The sequence below is a fragment of the Felis catus genome, chromosome D1 (assembly GCF_018350175.1).
Source record: "Felis catus isolate Fca126 chromosome D1, F.catus_Fca126_mat1.0, whole genome shotgun sequence".
In the NCBI taxonomy this organism is placed as follows: domain Eukaryota; kingdom Metazoa; phylum Chordata; class Mammalia; order Carnivora; family Felidae; genus Felis; species Felis catus.
This window is the reverse complement of record NC_058377.1, coordinates 58,762,509-58,775,335: the sequence shown is the minus strand read 5'-3', so window position 1 is coordinate 58,775,335 and position 12,827 is coordinate 58,762,509. Positions and strand designations below refer to the sequence as shown.

Below are 12,827 nucleotides of genomic sequence, written 5' to 3'. Positions count from 1 at the left end.
TACTTGAAGTTATCTTAATTATGAATACAGGTAATGACAAAATATGATAAACACATTTCCCACTAAATTTAATGTTCAAAGACAAAATTATATTTGTCATGTTCTAACAAACAGTGTTAGTGTGCAATCATCTGAGGTTGACTGGCTCACCCTCAGATATTAACCATTAACCAGAGGTGTCAGTTAAAAAATCAATGTGAAATCATTAAAGTCAGTAAATGTTACAATTCAGTAGAAAGACTATTTAAGAATTTCTACTTCAATGATTATAATTTGACTAATAAACTTTTAAGACCCTTGTTTTTTCATGATAGTATGTGTAAGTCATAGGTTCCCCCACTAAAGGAAAAAAAGTTTGCATTGCGTTAGTTCCAGTTATAATTTCTAGCTGAGTCAAAGCTCTAACAGCCTTAAAGCAGGAAATCCAAAAGGAAATTCCATCATCAGTTCCTGGGGCTTGGTAACTCAATGGTTCTTTGAAACAAAGATATAAAAGTTCTCAAACTATTTACTATAATCTTACCTCATATCTTCAAGCAAATCACATTCTGCTTGATGTTTGGCTTGAAGTTTTGTCATCTGCTCAACTTGAGTGTTTTTCAGTTCTTGTGTAACTTTCACCTAAAATATATCATACATTTATGAAGGCCTTACTGCAACCTTAACAACAAAATAATTAATTAAGCAAAATACTTAATACTTGTCAGAATATAGAACTCTTGCTCACTTCTGTAAAGGCCATAAATCCATTATTAGCCACCTTATTTTGTTCTACTGACGATACTTAATGAGAAAACTAGGCAAATAACCTGAAAGAGGTTAAATAAAAGTAAAAGAGTATAACAATTATACAATGAATAAGTGCAAAATAAGCTTCCAGTCATTCCATTTCATGCACAAGCTCAGGACACATGTAGTAGATCTTCTGAAGAGTTTTAAAAGGCCCTGTCTTCTATTTCTTCCAAAAAAGACTTAAAGATTGCTACCACCAGGGGAGGTGAGCTGAGCATAGATGGCAGAAGGGAGTATAGGAATGCCTAATATCTAAGGACCGAAATTTACACAATCATGAAATCATATGCATAAATTGACTACATAAATTATTCCATAATGGCTGCGAGAAAGCACACTGTGTCTCAGGATGATGCCCTCCACTCGCTGACAGCCCATCAAATCACAATCTCTTTCTCACAAAGGAGAAAGCAAAAGTGACCTTCCAGCATATGCAGTGCTTTTAAGCCACCCCAGCAAGCCGGTCCCCGTGTCGGCTCCACTTCAAACAGAACAGCAAATGCAAGCTGGCCAGTGCCTCTCGCCAGGGTTCCAGGTTACAGTGGGCCTGGAATCCCCCCCCCCCAAACCAGAGCCGTGCTAACCCGGAGGGGTGGGGGGTACATGTGTGAAAGAAAAAAAGACTCACTTAACTGGAGAAACCCGGATTAAGAAAGAGAAAGAAGCAGACACGAGCGAGTTAGGTTTGTCCACGAGGGGAGAACAGAACAGCCTTCTCCACCCAATGCCCAGAGTAGACACTAAGTAACCATCTGCAGGATTAAAAAGACAAGGGCACAGCCTCAGCCCCTAGGAACGCTGGGGAAGAGGACAGTGAAACAGTTCTCGAAGGGCGCTGGGGGGAAGCGGCTGACACGCCGGGAGCACCCGTCACTCCCACCCCAAGCCCAGATCGCTGTGCACACGCCACGCACTGCCCATTTCACGCTCTCCGGGAGCAGCACCACTGCCTCAAGGCCCCCTAGCTGGAGGGGCGGGGCAGGATTGGGGGTGGGGGGAGAAAGGCATAATTTCTTGTTTTCCCCTGGGGTGGGGGGCGGTAACTAGTCCAACTTCTCGGCCGCCCCGTGGGAAAAGCAGGCCGAACCTTACGGCTAAGACTAGAAACAAATTCCCTGAAAATTTGCAAACGGACGAGGGTGGCGACCAGCAGCTGGAGGGCTCAAATCAGGCACAGACTAAACAATCACACAAGCACAGGCTCTGCAAAGCTGCAGGGGCTCCCCGCCTCCCCTCGGTGCAGCCCCGAGAATGCACTTTGCAGCGAGCAGCACTGCCATGCGCGCGCGCACACAAATGCACACCCGAAACTCTGTGAAATGTCTAGGGGTCTCCAGTGCGGTGGAAGGACGAGCCCGGGTCGCCCCTCCGTCGGAAAGACACCTCATTCGCGTGGCCCCCTCCTGGAGCCGCCGGCAACCCGGTGACAAGCCCGAGGCGACGGCGGTCACGGCCCCTACGAAAAGGGGGAGGGGACGCAGCGGGTCGCCCCAGCCGCGTCCCTTGTACACATCCCTCCCAAACCCCAAAGCCCCCCGGCTGCACTCTCACCTTCCTCGGCGGCGGCTGCATGATGCTGAAGGGACATCAATCCTCCCCCGACGGCGGCGTCAGCTAGGACAAGGAGGTGGAGGGCCGTGAGGAGGGGAGGCCCCGCAAGCGAGTCTGTGTGTGTAAGAAGAGCCTGAGAACGAGAACTCCCCCGGCAGGGAGCAAGGCCGGCGGGCGGCTGGAGGACCCGGGTCGGAGGGCGAGTGTGAAGAGAAGGAGGAGGAGCGCCGGGAAGGCCTGGGGCTCGGACGGCCCGGGGGGTGTGTGAGGGAAGGAGGCGGAGACCGCAAGGGGGCGGGGGCCCTAGAGCTGGGGCGCAGGGTCTCCTAGCTCGCCGAGCGGCTCTCGAACAGCAGCGTCGTCAGGCTCCCCGCCCGCCGGCGCCGCAGCTCCTAGCAGACGCGGCCCCCCGCCCCCACTCAGGCAGCCCAGCCCTCGCAGGGCCCAGCGCCCCCGCCCGTCCCGGGGAGGTGGAAGGCGGCGCCGCGCTCTCGGCTTCGGCTCCTCCACTCAGGCCGCGGGAATTTCCGGCCCCACCAAGTGGCGCAGCGCCCCGCTCCGGCGGCGGAGGGGACAACTCAGTCCAGAGCTGGGTTCGAGGGGCCGGGCCACACTGCAGGGAAGGAGCGTGGCGGCGGCGTGGGGCTCTGGATCTCGGCGGGGGGGAACTAACGGATCGGTCGGGGAATAGAAGGATAGAAACGCTAGCGGAGCACGAAAATCCCCCCCCTCTCTCCGAGAGTGGCACGTTCCAAACGCCTCTTGTCCTCCCTCCCCCACACTGGGAGCCAGACGGGGGCTTCCCGCGCGCTTTCCCGCCAGCCGTCCGGGCACGCGCCTGCAGTCGGAGCCGCGCACGTGGGCGGGAGAGAGCTCCGCGCCGACGCACGCGCACAAGCCGCCCCCACCTCCTACAGGTTTTTGGGCCGCAGCGTTTCTGTGTCCGTGTGTGTGTGTGTTTAAGGGGACGACACTCTGAAGTTTTTACCTTGGGGCGGAGGGTAGCATGCTTGTAGCTGCAGGAGAGTTCTGTTTTTTACTTCTTTTCGATCCTCAAACACCCCTCTCTGGTGAGCGAATGGGTTAGCCAAATAGGCAAGCATGAAGGGGGCGAGCATCGACAAGTCCTTTCTCAGCGGGCCGCAGGTGTCTGTTGCGGGGGCGGGACAGGGGGGTGTCTAGTTGCCTTGCAAAGGAGAAAGTGCTCTCTGGTACGGGGCATTCAAGTCAAAGAGCACGGACTCTCTGCTGGAAGGGAACCTCGAGGTTGTTAAGACCAGTATCCCCAATTCACAGATAGGCTAATACCCTTAGAAGAGGAGAGACTTTATGTAGGTCACACAGCACGACTACACTCTATGGGTCATAAACTTTTGCCAATGATAACTGTGAGAAAAAGTAAAGGAGGCAGCAGGGGCAACGGAGGGAACTCGTGTCTGGGAGTCAGGACCTCTGGATCTCAGTCCACTCTGCCTGCCTCTATGTAGCTGGGTATGTAGCTCCACCTTCCTCATCTGCCAGTGAGGCTGTTCATCCACGCAGCCCCCTCCCCACACATCCAGACCATTTGGGGGTAGGGTTTTCAGCCTTTCTTGAGCTGCTTAGAAGAATGAAAACACCTCTTCCGGAGCCACATGGATGTGCGAAGGGTGAACTAGATTGCCCCACAGTTTTATCAGAAGTTGGAGTACCGGACGCCTGTTCTCAGAAGAGTAGTCAGGCAAAAAGAGGAAAGTGAGGCCTGGAGAGACCCAAGTATATTGCCCAAGGCCACAATTGGCGAGAAATTGGTTCAAGATGGAACTTGAACCCAGGTTGTTCACACTGAATTACCTGGATTCTTGTACAAGAAGGCTATGCATGAGCTAGATTGTGTATGAACCAGGAAATCAGGCTTGCTTTTTCTGATTTCCTTGAGGCCATTCAAAAGTCAGCCCTTCACCAGAGTCCTCAATTACCATCAGGGAACGCCTGGGGCAATGGAATAAGTGGGTGGAGACCCAACTCCCCGACAGCTGTGGGGCAGCAGCTAGAGCCCAGGCAAGAGGTAGCCAGGCTGGGCTCCAATCTCAGCTCCAGCACCAATTAATTGTGAGGCTTTGAGCTAGTCAGTTTCACTGCTTTCGGCCTTTACTTTCTGGCTTGTAAAATGGGGATATAATACCAGCCCCACAGGCTTGTATTAAAGAATTCCGTCTACCACAGGCTCTGGCACATAGTCGGTGATCAATAATTGCTTACTGATTTATCATTCATTCAAAAAACATTTGCTGCGTCCTGCTTTGTGCCAAGCCTTGTGCCAGACACTGGGAATACAGATTCTTAAGAGCAAGACAGAATCAGCCTCAGCCTTCACCAAGGCTGATTTCCAGACCAGCCATTCCATGAATGTTACTAAGATAGTGGGGGTGGGGTGGGGGGTGGGTAACAGTGCTTTCCTAGACACAGTGTTATGCACACAAAGGTGCTTAACAAAGATTTGCTGGATCTTAGTCCTGGGTGCAACTAGTCTGGCCCAGAGATTATCCTCCCTTCACCTCTCTTATAGAAGTGAGGACTAGGGGTATAAAATTGCTAGATGTTAGGAGATTCGGGATCTAACCTCTACTACTGATATGCTGGGCCTTCTCTGGGCCTTGGTCCCCAACCACAGAATAAGGTAAGTGAATGAGCCTGGAACTTAGTAGGCTCTTCACAGATGAAGTACAACCCTGGGGCTTTATTTTATGGGTTTAGGAGGGCATCCTCCACCTGATTTGCCATTATTCTAAAACCAGGAACGGCATTGACTTTCTGAGATGATTTTCTTTGGAGGTGTAATAAATAACAGGCAACACCAGATGGACTTACCTGCTGGGTGCTTTTTCAAAAATGTGGTTTAAAAAAAGAAATGTGTTTAACATTTACTAAATGCCTTTCCCAAAACCCCAACTTTCATATTACTTTTCTGGGCTAATCTTCACTATAATCCTGTGAAAGAGTGTTATTTTATTCATTTTACAAATGAGTAACTGGAAACTCAATGAAGGTAAGTGATTTGCCCTGAAGTGATGGATTTGGGACCAGAATCCAGTTCTCCCATTTGCCTCTTGTTCAGGGAATTGAGAGTTCACCCAGGAAAAATGCAGACTCAGGAGGATACAACCATATATTCCAAACTTCACAGGGATGGGAAAGGGATTTCTGTGACTTATACAAGCCTGACTTAAAATGTACCCCTTTGAACCAGGCTGGGAACTTCCAGAGCCTTGCTCCAGTAGTGCAAGCAAGCACTGTGTTACCAGATGTAAGATCCCTTGACACTGTTTGGGGGAAATGCCACAGAGCTGTCCTGTGACCACAGAGCAGCATGCATTATAGCCCCAGAGACCGAACTGGGACTGGTCTCAGCTGTATCTAAGGAAGAAGGTTTTCCAGGCCAACCTGCCCTTAGAAGGGGTGAGCTCCCCCATTCCTGGAGCAGTGCAAGTAGGTGCTAACTCCCTTCCATCAAGGAGGCCACAGGTGGGATTCTTACCCTGGGAAGGAATTAATAATAGCTACCATTTATTTTGCCTCTTCTATGTTTCAGGGATTGAAGTAGGCATATTATTTGCATTGTTTCTAACCTTCACAACTTCTCATGATACATATGACCCCGTTTCACAGATTTCACAGACTAAAGATCAGAAGTGAAATGACCAGCCCAAGGTCACACAGCTAGGACAGGAGAGCCAGGCCTGGCCCCTGGCTTCCTGTGATTCTGAAGCTATGCTCTTCCTCCAGCATGCTGCTGTACAATCTCCCAGAAGGAATGTGATTCTAAATTTAAGTGAGATCCAGGATTAAAAGCTGACTAGAGCAGGCATATGAGTGAGCATTGAAAGATAAGCTATCCCAATATTCCACAGAACTCCCAGGGGAAACTGCAGGGATAGGAAGTGTGCAGCAGCCCTTGAGCATGATTAGAATGTGAACGTCACCCCACCACAGTTCAAAGTGGCCATCCAGGACAGATTGGCACTCCACCCAAGGCTCTAGAGATGGTGGCCACCATTCCATATGCCCAGACTGTACCAATGCACTTCCCACCCTCCTCACAGCTAGGGTTCACAGCCCTCACTCCATTTCCTGCTGTCTCATTATCTGCCACTCACATTGGTTCAGGCTACTGGGGAATACCTATTAGCTCATCCAAATGCTAGCTATTCCCTGTTTGAGCCCCACCGAGGCTAGCTGACGATGCTGTTACAAATCATGCAGTCTGTGGACCCTATCCCCATTACCTCCCTTCTACCCTAATCACCTTTCTTTCCCCTGTACTTCCACTCCCCACCCCACCCACACACGCACATATCAACCTTTGCTCCTGCCTAAACTAATTTCCTCAACACAGCCCTCTGGTAAACCTGGTATGGGAGTATGCCCGTCTCCTCCATTAGCTCTCAAGACAGAATCACAGCCTGCTGGAATGACGTCTCAAGATCAGTGGCCAGCAGAAGAGGACAGGGGCTCTTCCTAGGACACAAAGTGAGTTTGTGGCAGAACTAGACCTTGAATTCCATCCAACATCACTCAACCTCAACCAGTCCCTTATCCTGGGTTCAGTCATAAGCAGGTCTCTGGGATGAGACCCAGGCCCTGCACTCCAGGAGCTCCCAATCTCAACACACAGACCAAAGATCTCAGCAGTGTGCCCCGAACACACAGGGCCCAGATTCCACCAGGTGGTGACAGGGATCTAAGGCCAGAGATAGGTTCCTGAGAGGCAGGCACTGGGACAGTGAATTATCTGGTCAGCCTGTGCCAGGGAGTGTTACAACTTGGTGGGGATGGGAGGGGGGGTGAGAGGACAGCCAGTCCCAGGGCTATAGCAGGAGCGGACAGTCACATGGTTTTGATATCAGGAGGCAGGCAACCAAGGTTCTAGCCCTGTCTTTGCCAGGCACTTTGCGAATGTGACCTTTTGCACATCACAAATTCTGTCCTTCCTCCTAAGGAGGTGGTACAGGTTAAGTGAAATAACAGGTATGTGATCTGTAAAGAACTGAGGAGCTATGTAAGCTAGCGACTGCCTGCCTTGGGATACATCAGGGAAGGTTGAATGACCACTTATGCAGGACACCAACGAGGGCCTTCCCACTGGGAGCTGCACTGTGATTACAGCTCTGGGAAACTTGGACCCATGGGTAAAGCAGTCAGGTTTGGGAGGAGGGTTGACATCAAAGGGATTGGGGGTCAGGCAAACCTGGGCTAGATGTTTGGTTCCTCTTCTGCCTAGCTTTGGGTTCTTGACTGAGTTCTGAAATCTTTCTTCAACCCAGTGCCCTCGTCCTTACAAGGGGAATAATGACTTTTGGCTGGGTTGTGGCGAGAATTAAAAATGGAAATGTTTATATAAAATGCCTGCAACTGTGCTGGCCCACAAATGTGAGTTTCCTTTGTATGCGCATGTGTTTTCCTTCAGTTTCCCTTCATTTTGTTCTGGTTTTGTTTGTAAATTTAAAAAGCAAAACACAAAAAGAGAAATTCCCATGGGAGGGGGTTGAGCCCAACTACAGTCCCAGTTTTGCCCCTGACTCACCCATGAAGACCTGGGAAGTCCCTGGCCCTCCCTCCACCTTCATTTCCTCATCTGTAATACAGGGGCTTCACCAGGGAGTTTCTTCAAAGCCCAGCCTGGCAGCTTGAGATGCTACTCCTTTGTGAGTCCCTTCCCTGGAGGGGACCCCCCAGGCCAAACCGGGGCGGGGGGGGGGGGGGGGGGGTCAGGCAGTGACCAGGGGAAGGAGATGGAGTTGTAGGGGGAGGGACAGCAGGATTGGGAGGTGGCAGGTCTACAACCACTGTGTGCTGGCCTGTGAAAGGAGGAGGCCCCACTCAGCTTAGGAAGCCTGCCACCTATTTTCCCATAGCCTGCTCAGTTAATGCCAAAACAAAACACACTTGTCTGCTCCCTGCTGGAGGGCAGTGGGCCAAAATGAATGTCCTGGAGGGCTGGCAGATGCCCTGGCATCCTGCCTCTCCTCCCTGGGCACCCGCCCTTCCCCTGTCTGCAGCACATCCACACACCCGTGGCCTGTGGCCTCGGCGAGCTGAACACCACCCCCAACCAAAGCTGGCCCAGGCGGCGGAGAGGAGCTTCCTCAGGACCTGCACTTCCCCCTCTTAGTTTCAGGGCTCTTAAACAGACACTCGCAACACCTAAAGCTGCCTGTCTTTCCAGTCTGGCCTTGGCCCCGAGATGTGATCTAATTCTTGCCGTGCTGCTGTGGGCAGAGCGCATGGCATCAGAATGCTGGGAGCTGCTGTCAGGCACTACAGGAGGGAATTCCCTGGCTCAGGAAAGCTCTTCCCGTGGAAGGGAGCAGGTGGTGAGTCTCCCTGAAGAGACAGACACCGCCAACGCTATAGGCAGAGCCAATCCTGGGATAAGAAGCATCAAATCCACCACCCCCACCTTCTCTCTGATGCTTGTCTACGCTGGACACAGTAATAATAATAGCTTACACTTTATGATAGTTACTGTGTGTCAGCATTCACATAAATAATTTAATTCTCACAACAACTTTGAAGTAGGTACTATTATCAGCCCCATTTTACCCTAAGGTCATTCAGCCAGTAAGTGGCAACCTGAGATTTCTACCCAATTCATTAGGTCCCGGGGCTGTGCTGTTAACTGCTATGCAAATCTGTCACCAGAAGATGGTATTCCCTGTAAAACCCAAATCCAAACTTGGAATGCGGCAAGATGTTTGCCCTGGTATCCTAGAACCTAAGCATTTACCCAGACTCGCCTGAAGCTGCGAATCACCAAGGGGTGCTTGTTTAAAACACAGGGCCCTCCTTTGAGGATTCAGTAAGTTTGATGTGGGAAGAGGCAGTGCCTGACATGTGGAAATTGCCCAAAAAATAAAAAATAAATAAAAGTATTTGTTAAACGAATGAATGCCCTGCCTTCTCTGAGTCTCCGTTCATCTCTAAAATGGGGTTTCAGTTCCCCACCCTGCTCCATCTCTAAGTGCGGCTGTATGTGGAGCCTGTGTATCTGTACCAGCTTCGCTTGGGCATGAGGAGTTGTTTACAAGCACACCCACTGGCTCCTAATAATAGCTGTAATAATAATAGCTAACATTTCTTGAATGCTTATGGAGTACCAGGCACAGTTCTGAGGGCTTTGACTGTGTTAACCCACTGATTCTCACAACACCCAATTATTTAAACTTTAAGGATAGAGAAACTGAGGCTCAGAGAGGTTAAGCAACTTGCCCATGATCACACAATTAGTAAGAAGCAGGATTTGAACCCAAGTGGTCCTACTCCAGTGTCCAGGGGTTAGCTACTCTGTCATAGTTTCTGGACACACCCAGCCCCTCCTCTTGGGAACTGGGCTGCCACAGTTGGGCCCATGGTTATTGTAGTATTCAGGAAGGAGAGAATGGAAAATTAAACTAACAGAATCAAGATTTAGAACCCCCTCACTATTGTTTGAGCCTGAATAAGAAATTCCAAAGCACAGGGGCGCCTGGGTGGCCCAGCCGGTTAAGGGTCCAACTTCAGCTCAGGTCATGATCTCACAGTTTGTGAGTTTGAGCCCCATGTCAGGCCCTGTGCTGACGGCTCAGAACCTGGAGCCTGCTTCAGATTCTGTGTCCCTCTCTCTGCCCCTCCCCTGCTTGCGTGCACGCTCTCTCTTTTCTTCAAAAATAAATAAACATTTAAAAAATTTTAAGAAATTCCAAAGCACAGAATCAAAGTGCTATAGTAGTTCCATGTGGGGAAGGCTGCCTCTATCTACAACAAGGGACCCCAAAAGGCTGCCCTGGAAGGGGTCTTAATGCATAGGAGGTAGACACTCCCAGGAGAACAAACAGCACAGGCTGGATGGGCTGAGCCATGTTTGGGAACAGTCTGACTATCCCAAGAAATGAGCCTACAAAGGTGGACTGCAGTCTTGGGTCTCCCACTTGGATATTTGCTCTAAATTTTTTAAAGCAATCTTCCTTTATGATGTTTATCACGCTCTGTAATAGGCATGTGTATTGCCCATCTCACCCATCCTGCCAATGCCTCCATCCCCACAGATCTCTGGAGGAGATCTTGTTTGTCACTATATCTCTAGCACCTGGGACAAGGCATGCTGGGTGGATGGATTTGAAGGCCTGAAGTCCCAAAGGTTTATCAGCCATGGAACATTAAGTGTGGGAAGCCAGGTCACAGACTAGAAGGCCCAGGACAGCATCTTAAGGAAGGGTGTACCCAAGGGTCTGTACAGGCCTGTCTTCTGTTCATATTCAGCCCTCTGTCCTCACACACTGCACTGGGCCTGTGACCTCACTGTTACTCCTCCCAGATGGTTTGTGAATGTATTGACCATAAAGGAGAGGATGGTCAGGTCTGAAACACAAGGCATCTTGGGCTGGGTCACACTAACTCCATCACCTTTCTTCCCACTAGGCACTCAGCTTGGGGTCTTGGTTAAAAGCTCAGTCAAGTTTTTTGGGTTTTTTTTTTTACTTTTTTTTTTAAATCTTTATTTATTTTTGAGAGAGAGAGAGCAGGGAGGAACAGAGAGAGAAGGAGACACAGAATCCAAAGCAGGCTCCAGGCTCTGAGCTATCAGCACAGAGCCCGACGCAGGGATCGAACCCATGAACCATGAGATCGTGACCTGAGCTGAAGTCGGACGCTCAACTGACTGAGCCACCCAGGTGCCCAAAAGCTCAGTCAAGTTTTAAGTCAGGCTGACCAATTTGAATTTTGGCCCTGCTACCTTCTAGCTATGTGGCCTTAATTGTATCATCTAGTTACTGCATACTCTCCAACATCATCTCACATTGGTCCTGTGACCCTGGGCTCAGCTCTCATTCTCTCTGGGCCTCCGTCACTGTGTAAGTTGGGATGGTTACCCTTGAGGCCCCCATGGCTCTACCGTTTTCTAGTTCTGTAACAATCAAGACTAAACAGTGTTTTCTAAATGATAACAAAATGAATGTAAAGGTGAAGCTTGGGCTTTTCTCTCTGGGGCAACCAGAAAAAGCTTCTCCAACCCAGCAGTGATCACAGAGAAATAACTGGGTTAAGGCCATAGGCATCATCTGGATATTGCATCTGTGTGACAATTTTTCACACCTCACTGGTGTTAATCGAGACAGTTAATCTCTATTTGTGCCACCGCCCTCCCCCTCCCAGGCCCTTGGCCTTGCACTGTGTCCAAGGAGGCTGGGACATTTGGGCTTCATCACCAGGACCCCTCGCCAATTGAGTTCCACTTGGGTTTGGACAATACAATAAGAAAACAGGACACCAGAGGATGAGAGAAGAGGAAGTTTGGGCTATTTCTCCCTCTGCTCCTTTCCTGCTTTGGTGCTTTTTCCACTTCCTTCTTGATCCTATCCCTGCCAGCCAGCCCTACTTCTCACTGGGCTTCAGTAACATGATTCCCACCCCTCCTTCAGCCCTCATCTCTGGGTAGGTGCTTTGCCATCCTTCTGTTTGTTCCTTTCACCTGCCCACACCTCAGTACAGCAGTTCCTTCAGTAAATCTCTTCACTCCAACCTTAGAGGTGAATTGCTTCCTGCTAGCCTCCTGACTAACCTAGGACCCTCCACCCGGATCTGCCTATTTGACTCATAATTCAATACATTCCTCAGAACAAAGAACCAACCAGCCTAGCCCATGAACAGCCCTCCCATGTGCCTGCTCTAGGGGAAAGCATGTGCAGTGTGGCTCCTTTGGGGCCCCCAGAGTCTGATTCTGACTTACTGTCACTCCTAAAGAACTCCTGTGGGCAGAACCTGATGAGAAAGGGACACCTGCACCAAAGGAACATTGACTGGCATGGCGAACCAAGACCACAGAATGAAACATGACGGAGCCTCAAGACGGAGCATGGTCACATCCCCACTTAGGCAAGGTGGGTGGCAGCGCTATGGGAATCCAGGAACCTGCACTGCTCAGGGCAGGCTCCCTGGAGGGCTGGGCAGAGCCTGGTCAGGCACCATAGGGTGCTGGAAAGGCAGAGAGAGGAAGGAGAAAGAGTTTAGCTCAGGAGAGAGTTGAGCAAATGCTTGGCAGGAAGAAGTGGGATTCATGAGGGCAGGAGTGAGGGCCAGGGACTTGGTGGGGCACACCGCGTTCAGTAGCAGACTGCCCCCCTTGGCGTCCCTTGGGACATAACCCCTTCCTTACCCTGCACTAGCCTGGATCAAGGCTCCCACATTCCCTGAGGAGCTATCCCACCTTCCTCTGGCTTGAGCTGCCTGTCACACTAATCCTTTCACTTCCTTTGCTAACCACACCTGCCCAGACCACAGCCATAGCAGGGCCTAGGTTTCAGTTCTCATTTCCTCAACATCTCTGTAGTCTCCTGAAAAGTTTCTATTTCTCAACAGGGGTTGGGTCTGACACTGATCTAGATGCCTCCTTATCATCATTCCTGCCTCTCCCCCAACCTGGGTCCACTGCCCTCCTAGCAGCAAGAGCAAGCCTTCTAATATGCTGT

The 12,827-nt window shown here is 50.4% G+C and overlaps 1 protein-coding gene across 5 annotated transcripts in view; it reads right to left on the bottom strand.

Moving 5' to 3' along the window:
- The window catches only part of FCHSD2 (FCH and double SH3 domains 2), a 298,964-nt gene that overhangs the window by 285,134 nt on the left and 1,003 nt on the right, over nucleotides 1–12,827 (bottom strand). Inside the window, exons 1-2 of one of the 5 annotated variants that reach the window (XM_019811868.3) lie at nucleotides 2,344–2,949; nucleotides 524–621 (exon numbers count right to left, since the gene is read on the bottom strand). In XM_019811868.3, coding sequence (XP_019667427.1) covers nucleotides 524–621; nucleotides 2,344–2,364 — 119 coding nt within the window. In that variant the 5' untranslated portion in view covers nucleotides 2,365–2,949. Of the gene's footprint in view, nucleotides 1–523; nucleotides 622–1,420; nucleotides 1,566–2,343; nucleotides 2,950–12,827 lie in introns of those variants that run through there. The other 4 variants (XM_011286612.4, XM_019811870.3, XM_019811869.2 and 1 more) reach the window with 4 other exon arrangements.